The sequence below is a fragment of the Trachemys scripta genome, chromosome 1 (genome assembly GCF_013100865.1).
Source record: "Trachemys scripta elegans isolate TJP31775 chromosome 1, CAS_Tse_1.0, whole genome shotgun sequence".
Classification (NCBI taxonomy): Eukaryota; Metazoa; Chordata; order Testudines; family Emydidae; genus Trachemys; species Trachemys scripta.
The window spans coordinates 268270598-268288428 of NC_048298.1; the positions used below are offsets into that span (position 1 = coordinate 268270598).

The 17831-nt window shown below is 42.3% G+C and overlaps 1 protein-coding gene across 2 annotated transcripts in view; it reads left to right on the forward strand.

The window, feature by feature from the left end:
- Window positions 1-2831: 2831 nt before the first annotated feature.
- The window catches only part of TBC1D4 (TBC1 domain family member 4), a 154710-nt gene continuing 139710 nt past the window's right edge, over window positions 2832-17831 (forward strand). Inside the window, exon 1 of one of the 2 annotated variants that reach the window (XM_034758343.1) lies at window positions 2832-3720. In XM_034758343.1, the coding sequence (XP_034614234.1) occupies window positions 3250-3720 (471 nt within the window). In that variant the 5' untranslated portion in view covers window positions 2832-3249. The remainder of the gene's footprint in view (window positions 3721-17831) is intronic. The other variant, XM_034758344.1, reaches the window with a different exon arrangement.

The following is a 17831-nucleotide window of genomic DNA, read 5'->3' on the forward strand; positions in this document are numbered from 1 at the left end:
GAGTTGAAGAAAGCACCCACCTTATTGCATCCGCAGCTGCACCTTGTCTTTGGCTGGGTATGGTCCCAATAGAGTGGATACCGTTGGCCAACAAAATTCAGGCTCATCTGCTTTTCTGGGGACATTTCCTTCCCCCAGGGGTTCTACTACTCAACCTATAGGCACTCCTCTGCCTGAAGCCGTTGGAGCGTCTCCTGGAGAGACAGGTTTATTAAGTGGTACCTGTCACTCAACATTGCATCACTGGCTGCACCATCTAAACATTCAATGGTGAAGCCCAGGAAAGGGCCTGGCTAGATGCTAAAAGAATGAAGTTGAGACGAGAGAGGACTGGCTTTGAAAACTGAAACTTTATGGTAGCTGGATTAAAGGTTGAGAACTTAATTATCTCAAAAGTATTAACGTTTATGTAAATATATATAAGTTTATAAAGAATTTAGCACTAAAAATAAATTGGGTGGATCAAAATAACCAAATCTAACATCACATTAAGCAAGTCAACCAAATGAAACATTAAACCAAATAGCTTTACATAAGTGGACAGTAACAGTAATAAAAAGAGAAATCTCTGGCTATTTTACAGGTGCTGTACCGAGAGAGAGAGAGAGACGCACACACTCTCTCTCGCTCGAATAAACCCCAGAATTTCAGTCTCAAGTTTCACATATTTTTAGTTTTCCTCATGTCTTCACCATCTGTTTTAAAGAAACATTCCATAAAACTGGAGCATGTCCTTAGGAGACGAAAGGCACACCCTATCTATAATTGTATCTAAAATACAAAATGTTATTTTGTTGGGAAAACCAGTAAACAATAATGATTTGCAGTTTCTCCTTTCCCAATTGAAAAACCTTCTTGCTTCTTGGAGGTAGGATCTGCTGCTGCTGCTGCTTGGAGGAGGCACGTTTTCCAATCTCAGCCACTTTTGGAATTATATTTTAATAATGAGATTCATATGTTGTTAGATTCATATGTCATTTGCAAATTTAACACTATTAATTTGGTCTTGAATAGGGACTGGGAGTAGCTGGCTCACTACAAAAGCAATTTCCCTATTCCTGGTATTGACACATCCTCATCAATTATTGGGAGTGGACCACATCCACTCTGAATTGGCCTTGTTAACACTGGTTTTCCACTTGTAAGATAACTCCCTTCTCTTCATGTGTCAGTATATTTATGCCTGCATCTGTAATTTTCACTCCATGCATCTGAAGAAGTGGGGTTTTTTACCCACGAAAGCTGATGCCCAAATAAATCTGTTAGTCTTTAAGGTGCCACCGGACTCCTCGTTTTTGTGGATCCAGCCTAACACAGTTACGCCTCTGATATATGTTATTAGCACTGCCTTCTCCCTTTCTGATTAGCTGTAGTTCTGTTCAATATTGTTTCATAGTTCCCTTGTATTCCCTTCTAGCTGTATTAATTTGTTGTCTCCTGTCTTATAGACTCCAAACCCTTTGTGGCAGGGGCTGTTTTTTGTTCTGTTTGTACAGTGCCTAGCACAAAGGGGTCCTTGACTAGGGCTCCTAGCCACTATAGTAATACAAATGATAAATAATAATCCACTGCTCAATGTGTGTTACATGTCCTTGAGTCACAGAGGATGTAAGGCTGTTGAATTCCCCAGCACTAAAGACTGCTTCTTCAGCTCAAGTTGTAAACACTTAAGCTTTCAGCTCCAGAAGTTCCTGGTTCAAGCAACTGTGTTGGTCAAGATGATAACCATTACACTATATTACTATGAACTAACTAGGGCTTGAAGCTATTGCTATTTGATGCCACAAATGTGTACAAAAGGAAATAGTCAAGAAAAATATTTAAGTGTCATGAACATGGGTGGTATGGGATTGAAAAGGAATTGTCCATATGTGTCTTCAAGTAAAAAATAATAATAAACATTTGCAGTAGGTGGCAAATTTGACATCAAAAGAGGTATCATTATAACAAGAAAATTAAGCCTAAAAAATCCAACACTCGCAAAAATGAAAATAAGAAAAAAAATCTGAAAACCTGAAAAATCACTCAACAGTGAGATGCTGTTGTATTATGTACCGTTCTTTACTGGCTGAGTTCGTTTTTGCAGCAAAATATTTTTCTTACTGTGTGGGATGTGCAAAGGAAAGTCTTACAACAATACTGCAAACAAAACAATTAGTCGCATTAAGGGGGGGGGGGGGAGGGAGAGAGACTGTTCAGGCACAAGGAGATAGTTAGCACGGCCTTGATCAATAAGGGCTCAGGGATCCTCCCGAATAGCTCAGCTTGCCGCATTGGGGCTTGAATCTAATTATACTTTTTCTATCGCTCTCGATGTTTTCGGTTCCAGTATTGGAAATAGAGATCCAGATTTTAAAGCCTATACATCTTTTTATAATCTTTCTCTTCTATTCCCTGCAACTTCTCAGATCTGCTCCGTTCCCTCACAGCTCAGCTCCTCCCCCCTCCTACTGATCTCTTCCCTGTCCCTCCCTTCCCATCCTGCTCCTGTGGGTTGCAGCAGCTTCTCCTTCCTGGTGGGTATGTGCAGGCCCTTCTCACATGCTCATTGGGCTGCCCGCGGAGCGCGAGCATGTGCAGAAGCAGGAAGGGCGCGCTCGGACCCGGAGCGGAGCCTGCTCTTACACCTGGCGGGGCGGGCGGAAGCGCAGCGCCAGGAGGCGGCGGCGGGGTGGGAGTGGACAGGCCACGTTTGGTTTTGTTTTGACTCTGGGGCGGGCGAGTTCCCGCCTCCTTGGCTGGGGTTGCGAGTGGAGAGCCCCGGCTGGAGCGTAGCTCCCTCCCTCCGCCGCCAGAGCCACTAGGAAGAGGGAGAATTAGTCTCCTCCCTTCCCCTGCGCTCGTACTGGTGCTGACCCCGCATGGCTGGGGAGGGAGGCGGAGGCTTTGCACCAGCCAGGCGGTGGCGGCGGGACAGCAGCGAGAAATAGCGCTTGCTTGCTCGCGTCGCTGCCTGCAGAGCGGGTCTCGCCGGGGACCTTGCAGCAGCAGCAGCCCAGGCGGGGCGGAGGGGGTGTGACAGCCGCGAGTTCAGGCGTAGGAAGGCTGAGGGGCAGTAGCAGCTCCCGCGAGTGCAACGGGGTGAGCCGAGCAGGATGCACGGTTAGGGGGTCCCCGCTCCCCGGATCAGCTGTGCCTGCCTAGGCCCCTCTGACTGCACCTGGGGGCCGCTCTCCCTTTGCCCGGGTCAGCGTCTGGAGGCTGTTCCGTAGCACGTTGCACCCCCCGGCTGCTGCCTGGGGACTTAGCATGGAGAAGAAGGGCCAGGACGAGCCGCTCCCTCACCCCTTGGAGCCGGAGCCGCAGCCTCAGGCCGGGGGGAGGGCGATGGGGGAGAAACGCTTCAAGCTGTGGTATGTGGGTTGGTCCTGCCTGGACAGACGGACCACGCTGCCCATGCTCCCCTGGCTGATGGCCGAGATCCGCAGGCGCAGCCAGAGGCAGGACCCTAGCGGACCCCTGGGTAACTCGGTGCCCGCCCGGGAGGTGCTGCTGCTCCTGGGCTCCCCGAACCTCCGCTGCGTCCCCGCCACCTCCAGCGGCAGCCCGGGCAGCGCCAACCCGGCCGTCTTCATCTTCGAGCACAAGGCGCAGCACATCTCCCGCTTCATCCACAACAGCCACGACCTCACCTACTTCGCCTACCTGATCAAGGCGCAGCCCGACAACCCCGAGTCGCAGGTGGCCTGCCACGTGTTCCGGGCCACTGACCCCAACCAGGCAAGTGCTGGGGCTGCCCAGAGTAGGAAGCTTCTCGGGGGACAATAGGGTGATGGGAACGTAGGTGATATATAGATTCCCCCCCTCCCAGTGGTGGTGGGGAATAAAGAGGCTGCTTTTCAGAGACTATAGACATGGGGATCCTTCAGGGGCCACTAGTATATGGGCACTTGGATTGTTGAAGAGGATAATAGAGAAAAGGAGGGTATGGAGATGGCTTCTTTGCAAAGCGCTTTGAGATCTAGGCAGTGGTATTATGAGTGGTGTTCCTGGGGTCAATAGAGGGGACTAGGAAAAGGGAGGTTTTCCAGGGGGCTGTGGGTAGAGGGTCTCTTCAAAGGCTTCGGTGTCTAAAGTGGAAAGAATATCAGACTGTTCACAAAAGCTTCTGGTTAACTCTGCGTTTTGGTGTGTGTGTGAATCATAGTTCAGGTTCTTACACCAAGCTCACCCTGGGGGGTATTAATACAGAGGTGAGCAGTAGGCTTCATAATGTTGTGGGTGGTTGGGAGAACACTTTGTATCTACTTTATTCCATAATGTACTGCATGCTCATGAGCTAGTTCAGGGCTTCTCAACCTTTTCATAATGAGGATATGCAAAGAGTGTACCCCCATCTCCACCTTTTCCTTCTCTTGGACCACCTGGTCTCATTCATGATCACGTAACATCATTGTGGTAACCACAGCAATTGCTTCTGAAGAGAAGTAAAAATATTTAATGTATTAAATTGTCCTTAATGTGGCATAGCCATTAGAAACAATCCGAATAGCCACCATAAACCCCAACAGGGCCATATTTCACTTTCAAGTCATGGTAAGGACACCTGGCTGTGCCAGGCACATTCAGGAGTGTTCTAAAAGAAGTTATATCTGGCGGGAACATTGTTGAATGGGTGCCAACTGAAAGAGCTAGCGAAAAGTATGTATTTTTGCAGGCTCTGTAGGCAGGGCACCGGTGCAAGGAAGTTTTGCGCGAACCTTCCACCTTGTGCCCCCCTCTCACCCAGCTAACCCCATCCCCCGGCAGTAGCTAACCCAGCCCGCCACCCGGGGAGCCCTCCACCCCCTCCTGCCTGTGGAGCTCCCCCCCACCCCCGCGTCAGCTAACCCCACCTGGGGAGATCCCCCTCCCCCCCCCGAAAGCTAACCCCGCCTGGGGAGCCTGCCCCAGCTCACCTCCACTCCACCTCCTCACCTGAGCGGGCTTTTAGGCGCCCCCAACCACTAGGCGCCCTAGGCGGCTGCCTAGTTTGCCTAAATGGTTGCACCGGCCCTGTCTGTAGGAGGCTTTGGTTGTTGCATCTAATGCACAGAGGACTCCTTTCTACTGGCTATGTTGATCATGTGGGGAACAGCAACCTTGATGAGCAGGGCCAATAATTATGTTAATATGGTAATGGCAGGAAAGCAGTCTTTCAGTGATAGTATTTTATTTGAGCAACATGAGCAGCTCCCCCAGAGATTTACACAGATATATGGGGGTGGAGGGAATATGACTGGTTATATGCACTAGAGTCTATCAAAGTCATTTAATCAACACATCTAGATTTACTGAACAGATTATTTTGAGGTGAAGGGAGCAAGGGGGTGAGAGAAAGAGGAGTGTAAAACAACTGACTGCCAAGGTTCTAGAATACTAACTTGGGTTTCAGCAAATTCAGTGCTCAAGATTAAAGTAGGTATCAGAGTAGCAGCCGTGTTAGTCTGTATCCGCAAAAAGAACAGGAGTACTTGTGGCACCTTAGAGACTAACAAATGTATTAGAGCATAAGCTTTCGTGGACTACAGCCCACTTCGCTTATGCTCTAATACATTTGTTAGTCTCTAAGGTGCCACAAGTACTCCTGTTCTTTTTGAAGATTAAAGTAGTTAATGTGGAGTAGTGTAGGTGTATATATGATACTAATGCATATACAGGGCTTGATGCAGCACCCATCGGAGTCAACAGAAAGATTCCCTTTGACTTGAGTGAATGCTAAATCAGAATCATTAAGTGCCTCTCCTATATAGGTCCATACTGGTCCTATTATTACAGGGACAGAGGGGAAATAACGGGGACAGGAGGGGGTTGTAAAATATCCATTCAGTATTTTTCCTTGTATCAGTGGATCTTATTTCTTTCATTCTCATTTTGGATGCTACTTTTTATTGATCATTCTCTATAGATTCTCCACTGCCCTCCACAGAAGAAAACACAGAATTAAATAAATAAACAAATAAATATATATTTAGGCAAAGCACTCTTACTTTAGGGAATTAGAATGGATACTTTGGGAGGAAGTTATTAACAGAAACAAGTTTTACTATAAAACACCTATTCACTTTTGACAATGTATCTTAAGATATATCCTAGAAGTAAGATTTTTTTTATAAGTTATCACTTAATGAAAAATAACTCATTGGAGTTGGAGGTAACTTAGTATTGGCATTGAAGACCAAGAATAAAACTAACTGGCATAGATGCAGGGCCAGCCTTATGATTTGTGGGACTCCAAGCACGTTAATTGCTTCAGTCTGCTGTGACAGAGATCAGGCAGAAAGCTGTCTCCCTCCCCAGTTCTGTTGCCAGTGGGAGAGATTGGGCTAACATGTTATTTGCCAAGTGTGTGCAGGTCTTAAACAGTTAACCCTTAGCTCTGAGCGAACAGAATGAGGTGTGAGTTGCTGACCTGGAAAAGCACAGTGTTCCTCCTAGAATTACAAGTTCTACAATTGAGAAACTGCAAGGATATTCTCAGAAGATGGTAGAATATACAACCACAGTTCCCTGGAGTAGTTGAGCTGTGTGGTATTTATGGTGTATGTTACCTTAAACAGTTTTTTATGCTCCTGTTTCAAGACTTCTTTGCTTTTGCGGTAAATGTTTGACTGTTAGTGGGAACAACAGGTCAAGTTACTCTGGAGTGGAGGAAGGGAGTCAGAGTGTAGTGTAGTCTTTCCACTAGTGTAGTCAAGTAACCAATTTTCTATGAACGGTAAAGGTAAAATAGTAATTTTTGACTTTCAAGAGGGCAGTGCTTAGTATTGTAGTTAAGACCAAACAATGACAGATCTGGGAACAGAACATTGAAGCTAGTGGCTCTCAGCCTGTTGCTCAGTCCACTAGTTAGATCATGCAGCCTCTCTGAGGTGCAGGCACACATCCCCGTGTTGTAACAAACAGCTGTCACTCACAGTAGAATGTTCAAAAGAGTGTATATTTGAATATGTAGCCTTTTTAGATTTTTCACCTGCACCAATGGTCCAGAAATTCCACACAAACAAATTAAATTTCAGGGTGCACAATCACATGTTAAGGTTTTTGTTTTGTTTTTGTTTTTTTGCCAGTTTCACCCAGTTCTGGCAGTGAAGTTTTTTTTTTCCCCAACTCACAGAATCCCATTTCAGAAGTACAGTACCACTAGTACAATTTCTTTCTTTCTCCTTCCTTTTATTTTTGTAACAAATGTTGCCATAAGCACCTGTTCCGTAAAGGCCAGTTCTATACTGCAGCAGAGATCTGGCAAGGTTATTTACACGGCTGAAAATTTAAAGATAGATATTGAAAAATGTCACTGGGTGTTATTTGAAACACCTACTAGTCTTAGGCAGATCTGAAAAATAGGGGGGTGGAGGGAGGGCTCTACCTGGATTCGGGGATAGTACTCTAGCAAGAAGCCTAGTCCAGAAGTTCTTTGCTGTCAGCATGACAGTGAATACTGAGATTTTTACAGGGTTTCTGTCCCTGGCCTCTGTGCAGGGTCTCAGTATTTTACTCTCGGGCTGCTGGAAATGGGAGGGGGAAGAGTCCCAGAACTTTCTGATTGATGGGCTTGGGAAGGAAAAAATCTGCTGCTCTTCTCTTCTCTTTCAGAAGAGCTGCAGTTCTTGCTACTGCTCATAACTTTCCAAAGCAACAGCTGACTGAAATAGACTAGGATTCTTGTTCATTTCAATGCTGGCTACTGAATAGCAGAGTTGTTAGTTTCACACAGCTTTCGCTTGGGAATAATTTAGGAGGCATGGAGTCTGAGTATTTAAGATAACAGCACTGTCTCACTTTATATTTAGAATGTTTTCTTCGCAACTACTGAAACTAGAAGCTTTCAAAAAAACAAAATGAATGGAATCTAGAATCTGCAGAAATTGATGGTTTAACCCCTACTTCCCTCTTTTCATTATCTAGGAAAACCTTAAATTGATCAGCAAAGTTTTCAAGCCCCACCTGAGCTCATAAAATGAAATATACAAAGCAGGCACATTTATTTTAGATGTGGAGTCTGAATATAAATCTTAATGGTATATGACAATCATCTTAAATTTTCTAAGTCACATTCCTCTTCCTTAGGAAAAGGTTCAGGGTCTGATTTGCTATTTCACATGATGAAGTAGAACTTCCATTTTCTTCATGAAACATGAACAAGACCGGTAACTTGTATAGTACCAAATACAATTGATTTGTAAACAATCTGATTGTTATGAGTGATAGTTATTAGTGAAGACTTTTGCACAACAATGGCGTTCCTTCTTAGACAAGTACTTAGCTGACATTTTAAAAAATGTTACCATACATTTTAGGTTTCATTTAAAAATCCTTGTGAAGAGTGATCAAAGTGAGCACCTCTCCAGCATTTCAAATATAACCCAAGGACCATATCAGCTGGGAAGAAGGAAATTTTCCATTGTACAGCCCTCTGTATAGTGTAGCGTGATCAGTAGCTTCAGTGTTCTGTTGTTCTGTTACTGCTGTGAGTTAATGGGAGTAGACTGGCCTAAGGCAAAGCAGAAATAATGGAGCATTTTGCCTATAAAGTAAGGGTGAGATAAGAACTATAATGGGTAGGCTGGCAAAGTCAGGGGCCTAAGGCAGCCAACTTGTAACCCAGATCCTTGCTCTGTAATCGCTGTACAGGCTGTAGATAAAATGGTAGACCACTTCAGATGTATGTTAGTTGTCTGATAGAATTTAAAAAAAAAAAAAAAACGGCACTGCACTAGAACAATTCTGTAAGATGGCCCATGCTGAGAAACTAAATGTCAGGACAAAACCTTTGCTTTTATCTTAACCCCAGGAGGCCTTTACCCTGACATTTCTTATCAAAACAAATAAACATGAAGCTGTAATTATATTGGAAAAAGACCCTTAAATTTAGAATTTTTTTGTATGTTGTCACTTTGATTTCTGTATCCTTGCCTTAAAACATCCTATGGCTTGCATCAAAGCAAATACCTGGAAAGTAAGTTCACATCAAGTGAGACTGAATGTTGCACAGGTTAGTATTAATGTTGAATTTTGGAAGCTGGATTTAGATTTTGTACACATGACAAACAGGTTGTTCTTGGCTTTGAAGGGCTCTTCCTGAAGTAAGATGTATAGTTGAACTGTTGAGTAGACTGTGAGAAGCCACATAGGCTTTGTCTGCAGCGGGGAGTTGTAATTCCCAGCTCTTGCAGATGTACACATGCTAGTTCTGCTTGACCTAGAGCACTAAAAATTAGCAGTGTGGCCGTGATGGCATGGGCAGTGGATTGGGACAGGTGCCTAAGTACCACCCTATCTGAAATGATAGGCACATACTCAGGTGGCTAGTCTGAGCTGCATCTCCCAGGCTGCCATGGTCACACTGCTATTTTTTAGCACACTATCTCAAGTAGAGCTAGAGCTTGTATGCCTGCCTGAGCTGGGAATTACACCTTCCAGCTGCATTGTCAACACACCCAGAGTGTGCTTGGGACAGGGGTTGGGGGAAAGAAGAGGTCTGTCATACTAATGGTGTGGCCTCCCTGGTGCTCCTCACCCTAACTTTGCTTTCACTGACAAAATTGGAAGGGTTTTTTTCAGGTGTGTTGGGTTCGGGGAAGATGCAAGAAGAGAAGTTGAGAACCTTTACTACAAAACATGAACACTGGAGGCTTATGGCAGAGTGAAAAATTGTTCTGTTGCCAGACAACATTTTGATTGCAGCCTGTCAGAAATAAAAAAGCATGTGTTTAACTAGAGAGAGAGCCTCCGTTGTAGAGTGAAGTGACAGTCTGGTGGCAAACTATTTTTATGTTTGGAAAAAAAAGGTTTGGTTAAGATTTTCAATATTGGAACATAAAGTTAGGCTTCTGAATCCATATTTATGTACCTGCTTGACTTTCAAAAGTATTGAATTAATTACTTTTGAAAATCAGGCAGATGCCTACATATGGATTTAGGAGTCCAGTTTTAGAGTCCCTATGGCTAAAGATCGTGGCCTTAGTCACCTTTGTCATTGACAGAAAAATGGGGGAAATACCAAAAAGGTGGTTAAACAAAATATTTAAAAATCCTCACATAAGATCCCAGCTGCTCCTACTGCTATCTAACCTGGTATGTCTACTGACAGCTTGCACAAGAAAGGAAAATGTTTAAAGCCAGCTCCCCTCTGCTGCCATCATCAGTTGTCATTTTCCCCTCTCCAATTCCCCACTAACATCTAATTGTCAGTCGGAAGGGAAGGAGGGTCACTGAAAAGAAGACTTCTTATATTTAAAAAGGAAAAAAGGGATAACATCATAGGTAAGACTTGGTAGAATGATCAAATGCTCCTGGAAGGTGGTTAAAGGTAATATAAATTACTAGAAAATAGAGCCATCTGAAGAAAGATAGTGTAGGTTCATTAGCTCTGTGTACACTATTATTTGGCCTCCTCCTGAGGAGGAGGCTCCATCTACACTGGCTTTTTTTTTTTTTTTTTTTTTTACACATTAGAAGACCTCTTCAGTTTAAAGGAATATTTTGTAGCAAGGTTTGGCCAGTCTGTGCAGATGGGGCAAAGTGTTTAAAAAACTTGTACTGGCATAGGTAACAGCCTGGATTTAAATATGGTAAAAATCTGTCTGAAATGCCACTGGCCAGTGGTCACTGAAGGGTATGAAAGAGGGTATATTTCATTACCCACCATCCCTGCAGAATCAGAGCATGACTTCTTAACTTCCTCTACAGCTCCCTCATCCCACCACCCTACTTGCACATCTGTTGGCCCTAGCAGATAGAGTAGCTTCTAGTGCATGCTATTTATACTTATTTCCCTTTTTTCCCTTTTTCATATACAGTACTTGTTTCCATTTTCCTCTCCTGTGGTCCTCCCCCATTTTATCTTTATGTAAAGTGGTGAATTCTGCAAAGTGAGGAGTGGCTCATTAGATGCAATTTGTTATGATCACTGCTTTGGGCTGCCAAAGAAGACTTGATCATACTGAATTATTTTGCATGGTTTGACAGTTATCTCATAGCACTGCTCCTGGTCAAGCTGCTGTTTTGTCACTTCTGATATTCATTCAAGTTCAGAAACAAGGAAGGAAGGTAATGTTGTTATCCTGCTGCAAGATGGCTTTTCATTTGTCTTATGTACAACATATGGCTTCACCTGTCATCATTTATTGTATTGTTCTGAAACAGCTTTAAAGAACATGAATACTGGTGAAGATGGTTGATCTACACAGGGAATAAGTAATGCAGTGTTTTTTAAGAGTAGTCTCAGTTATCTGAATTAACTTCATACTACACAAAAGGTAAAATGAAATGAGTCATTTTTCTTTTCTATTTAGGTTCTTATACCACACTCCTTCCCTTAGTGTCCCATACAAATAGATACAGCAGAAGCATATTGCAGTAGTGCCTGGAGACCCCAACCAAGATAGGGGCCCCATAATGTTAAGTACTGTACAGTGGTGTACACTACTTTAACTGATGCAACAAAGGACAAATGAAAGAATTAAAATCAGTGGATGCAGGGCCTCTCAACTTTAAGTACCATGTTCAAATCTTGCCTAGTAACCAAAAATCATTCCACACTTCAGCTTGTTGGTGCTGTATGAAATAAATTGGTGGCTTTAGCCCACTTCCTAATGCCAAAGTGTCTTCATTGCAGCTAATTCCTTGGTTGCTTTGGCATAGTGTCCATGATATGATTTCTCTTTATTTATTTAAAAAAAAAAAAAAAAAAAAAGCTAGTTTAGACCTAGGTTTGGTAATGATCCCTCCTGGTCTGTATTAGGGAACGTTGGAAGGGTAGCTTGGTAAAGGCTTCGTTGTTCTGCCCATACTGTATCTGGTGAAGATAAATAAGACTTCAGTCTTTAGGGCTGGTTATTTGGCACTTTTCATAAGCACTAAATTAATTTTAAATAGTCGTGAAAGAAAAACCTCACTGAGTTATAGACCAGTATGAAAAAAAATCTACAAGCTGCTACTTTAGGTAAAACTGGAATATTAAAAAAAGAATTCTGCTCTCCATCCCGGGTATGGCTTCAAGGCTTCCTTTTTTTGGTTACTTTATTTAACAGTGGGTTTTATTTTCTAGCCATGCAATTTGTTTCTATCTGACCAACCAACTTCATGCTAAGTAAAAAATGAAACAAACCTCATTACCCTGTGCTCAATAACACATGGAATCAGAAATTTTTAAAGCCATGTTGTATAAAGAGTGATCTGTAAAGTGTCTAAAAAACATTTAATGAGAAATAGAACTGTTATTCTCTAGGGTATACTAGTGATGCTTTTCAAAATAGTTCATATCTGTTTCTAGCAGGATTTGAATAAATATTTGTTCTATTTTTTTAATGCTGATGTTAATTGCACTTCATGTACTCAGTGACGTTGATTTGGGGTTTCCTGTTATATACATTTTTTTTTAAAAAAAATTCTCCCAGGACCTCTCTGGGAATAGTTAGTGCTCTGTGGGTTATTTTCTTTAATGCTACACTAAACATGTAGTAACATCATGAAACTTTGGTAGGTTTAAAGATGTGTCATATACAATGAATAATGTTTGATTAGAGCTCACTTCTTGCATTGGATTCAGAGTTATACTTATAAGCTGTAAGTGACCCTTAATTACAATATGACTTTTAAACAAAAGGAGAAATTAGATGAGACCTGAAGAACTGTATTTGCTAGAAAGGAACAATAGTTACATGTGCCTGACATTTCCTTTCTTTCTTTTGGTCAGTCTGCTGCTAGAGTAGGAAGAGACAAAGGCATATGAGAAATTCTAGCTACATAAACTTTCACATATGACATTTGAGTAACATACAGATACGGGCGCTGGTCCTGGAAGTTGATTTGTGCAGGCAGACCTCAGCGCCCATTTGGGGCCCGGTTGAAGTCCACTTGGCTCCAGGCAGGCACTGGGGTCAACCTATGCACATGATTTTGTGGTATCAGGGCCTTAGTCGGGGGCTATCTCTAACTTACCGCAACATATAAGGTTACGGATACTGCACGTCTTGCTAACATGGGTATAAATAGCCGTGTAGATGGTGAGACATGGCTTAGGCAAGTAGAGAGCCCTACACACCTGAATCACAGGATGTATACTCTACATGGCTCTCTACACACTCAAGTAGTGGCTCCCATGCTACACTGTTATTCTTAGCAGTATGGCTTCCCACTGCCTCCCTGCTGTCGGAGCCTTTCCCTGCCACAGTGAAAGGCTCTGGCAGCAGGCAAAGGCTCCAGCAGCAGGGAACTGCCAGAGGCTTTTCCTGCTGCCAGAGCTTTTCATTGTGGTGTGTAGCTGCATGTGTAGTGCCTGGATTCTAAATGCCACCGTAAGTGTAGACACAGCCTGGGAGGTAAATTTTATATTCATTATTACTGGCATCAGGATTAGAGAGAGAGTATTGAGTGTGGATTCTGAGGACTACTATTCCCAACTACATAAATTAACTCAAAGTTGCACTGAATACCACTGTGATAATCTAAAAGTGTTAAGATATCAGTTCACAGGTGAGCAGCCAGAACTGTGTTTCCATGTGAACTTCTTTTGAGCCACGACTATACTACAGACTTCTGTTGACATAGCTGTGTTGGTGAGGGATGTGAACAGGTTGGATTTCTGACTGACATAGCTGGGCCAGCAGAAGCCCCTAGCATAGATGCAACTATACCAGCAAAGCTGCACTTTTTGCCAGCATAATTTGTTTCACTCATGCGGGGGGGGAAGGGGTGTTACTATATCAGCAAAAAGTGCAGCTGTGCTGACATAGCTGCATCCAGTATATTATATCAATATTCGTATACTGGCAAAGTGCTCCAAGTGTACACATGGCCTTAGATAGTGGCCTATTGGGCTATCCTATATTGTAGGACCTAATAATTCATAACCGGATCCTGTATTTATTTTTTTCTTTTCAGGAGAAAGTACTGCTCTGTCAGTTCCATCTAAATAATTATTTTGCTATTGTAAGATGTTACTTTTTGGCTTAGGTTTATGACAGTGGTTCCCAAACTTTAACAACCTGTGAACCCCTTTCACTAAAATGTCAAGTCTCGCGAACCCCCTCTTAAAAATGAATATTTCCAGGGATTTTCTCTTTTACCTGAGTATAAACTATAAAAGCAGTGATCTTGGAAATATAAAATTTGTTTTTATGACATGCTTATTACACACTATTTATTATAAATTACTATTTATCATTACAGTATTTTTATTACATTATGAAAAGGGCAACATTCTTCCAAGATCTCACTTTCATAGCTTATCACTTTGAATAAGCCTGTTATAAGACAAGGCTCCTATGTTTCATCAAGGAGTATCAGATATGAAACAGCATGAAGGTATTTAAGAAGCCAGCTCAAAGAGTTCTTCCTACACAAGCATTCAGGTCTTGAGCAGTCCAGGCAAACAACACATGTTACAACAAAGCTTAAACTTGTTCTTCATAATAATTTTAAAAACAAGATTAGCTGCCTATTTAATTTTAAAAACAGTAAAACATATCCATTTCTTATAAGGAGTCTTGAAGTTTAAATCTCCTCAGTGTGACAGATATGCTTGCTTTGAACTGCTTAGCTCTTGGAAGTCCAGGGGCTCCGGGCTGCTGGTCCCGTGCTGCCTGGGGTCCCTAAGGACAACTCTGTCCGCCATTAGGGAATTTTTTCCCGAGAACCCCCTGTAACACTGTTTATCTGCCACACCTAGCACAATGACACCCTGAGTGGGCTCACTAGGCATAGTGTTGCCAACTCATTTTATCACAAATCTTTTTTTTTTTTTTTTTTTTTCAGCGTACCATCTTGGGTTGTGACAAAAGCAAAAAGGTGGATGAACTAGATGGGTGGGGAAAAGAGAGGATGACAAACCAACTATATTTTGCACAGTAAGCAGTCAAGTATTTGGTACCCATACCTGAATAACAAGATTGAAAAAGATTCCGAGTGTTCTGCAGACATGCCATAAGAAAACTGTAAAATCCCTCCAACCACACCAAAACTTCTAACTTGCCCTCTGACATCTCAAGCACCATAAATGTACATGACCTATTTCCATGTGTAAGCAACAGAGCTTGATGATGCTAGTAAAAATACTTACAGTGGGCAATCAATTTCTTAATGACCATGAATGTTTGCATGGAGATTTGTCTTTATAAAAGATAATGGGTAGCAGCTTGTGGTCTCCAGCCTTATTCACCTTCAGGTTAACTCATTATCTAAAAAATGCGTGGGAGTAGAATTGATAAGCTCTCAGTCTCCTGAATCTCAAATTCTCCATAATATAAACTGGCTTGACCTCAAATCACCACATCATTTGCCCATAACAATATGAACTTTACAAGCTTCCAGAGAATCCACTTTCATGGTTCCTTCTGCTTTGCACACTCATCAATAGTGTTCTTCATGTTTGTGGATTACTTGAAATTCTCAACACAATGCTCCCTGTTACCTTTACAATAATGTTTCTGTTAGCTTCCAGGTGTTTGGTTTCATCATGCGTCCTCATAGCTAGAGTTCAGGAACCAGATATAGCATTCAGTTGAAATGTCTTTGCCATGTGTACCAACTGCTCACTTTGAAAACAGAGCAGGCCCATCTGCATTCCAACAGTTGCAAGATTGAGACACATACGTTCTTAGATTCTCTGCACAGTTCCAGAAAGCACTGAGTGGCATGTTCAGATTCAGTTAATCAGGAATCTCTCAGACCTTTGATATCAAACTACTTATTAAGTAGAGTGCCACAGAAATTGGTAGATGGTTAGACATTTTTAAATAGGCATATCATTACAACAAAAGGTTACAGGTTATTTTACTAAAACAGTTCTAGAATACCCTATTCCATCACACAGCAGGCTATTCTAGGATTAATAACTGACCTATAACAGGCTGATAGAATGTGCCTGAAAATCCCACCCCGTTAGTCCCTGGTGATCCTGCTGAAAAGTGGTAAATGGATTCTCCTGATACACTGTTGCAGCTGGCTTCTGACCCCACCTGAGTGGCTTTCTAGAGAGGTCACAGAGTGTAGACGGGGCAGTCCGTAGAGGAACCCAGAAAACAACTAAACCTCAATAGAAGGCTTGGACTGTAATTTTTTTTTTTTTTTTTAAAATAGCTTCATCCTAAACAACCAACCAGGGCCAGCTCCAGGCACCAGCTTGGCAAGCAGGTGCTTGGGGTGGCCACTCCGGAGGGGGGCGGCAGGTCCAGCTATTCAGTGGCAATTCGGCGGACGGTCCCTCACTCCCGCTTTTTTTTTTTTTTTTTGGCTGCTTGGGGCAGCCAAAACCCTGGAGCCAGCCCTGCAACCAACCACTCCTCCACAAGAAGGGCAAGTTTTGATCCAGTACAACATGCACGAACTGTCTTTGGAGTGAGGTGCAGAACCCCCTAATCAAAGTATGCCAAAGTAAATTTAGCTTCACTCCTGGAATAGGAAAATATGAAATCCATACTTTGGTTCCATAAAATTAGCCCACCACAGTGTGGTCATGATGGTGGCAATGACTATCTAGAACAAATTATGTACAGCTTTAGCTCCCAATTACAGATGAAAGAGAAATATCTGCACAACTAAAAAGCATGGACTAACCATTCAATGCAATTTAGAAAGTCCTGGGTTTTCATTTCATACAAACTGTAGAACTTTTCACATATTCAGTAACCTAACCCTATTCAAATGCATTAAATCTGATGCAAGCATACCTCAAAATTATCACTGACAGGGTGCAACATGTAGCAAATTCAATACCAAAAAGCATATTGGCAGAATGTGCTTATCCAATGTAAATGAATACGTCCTGTGCTGAGCATATGCACACAAGGTTAGTACTGTATTTCCATGATGAAGACAATTAACTGTTTCTGGGATTCAAATGAGTATTTTGAATTTTTTGAAATGCTAAGCAAACATGTTGGTACTCGATCAAATTATTGCCAAAATTTGTAGTTTTCAGCTGATGGCATACTGTGTATGTAAACACAGTGCAAAAAGAATGTGCAGCACGATGTTGATAGTTTTCACAGCAGCAGGATTAACTACATACAATCAAGTATCAGAAGGGATTTTTACATAAAATCAGTTTTAAAAGGCTTCTTCAAATTTGTCTAAATAAATTGGACAAAATGCACAAATCCTATTAGGAAATCATTTGGGTGAAATTTCAAACTTTAACCAGGGTATTTAGGTTTAATTGCAGCAATTCCAAAATGGGATTTTTTGGGGCGCATCATGCATTGTCATAGTGCTTTGCTGGGGATGTGAGAAGTAATAATCCAGATCTACACAGCCTGTCTGAGGCTTACATTTTCAGAAAGTGCTGAGTACCCACCCTCTGAAGAAGGGGGGAAAAAAAAAAAAAAAAAATCAGGCCCCTTTAATGTGTCAAGATGGGCACTCCAACTGCAGCACCCAGAGTCACCAGTCACTTTGGGGTGGGGAGGACGGATTTAGGCTGGAACATCAAGAAGCTATATGCTTTTAAATGCTGAAAAGAACAAGAATGAAAGTAAAGAGTTTAAGACTAGGATTTATATATTGGTTTGATTTCAGATTTAGCGCATTAAACACATTTTTAATACAGATTAGACCAATACTTTTCACTACATGCAAATTTTTTAACAATAGGGTATTTTATACTACTGTATTAATCTGTCTCCAAAAGCACCCTAACAATCTGAATAGAGAGATGCATAAGATAAGTACAGTCAACCGTAGAATGTTGGGGATTTCAATGTCCCACTGTCATCCTCAATGAAGAATAAAAGAAAAAGGATGAGATAAGTGATGTAGATGAAATGCAGAACTGGAGCTGAATGCATGCAGGCAAACATTTATTTTCAGTGAGCAATACCAGAAGCACACATTTACTCTTCTGGGCAGGA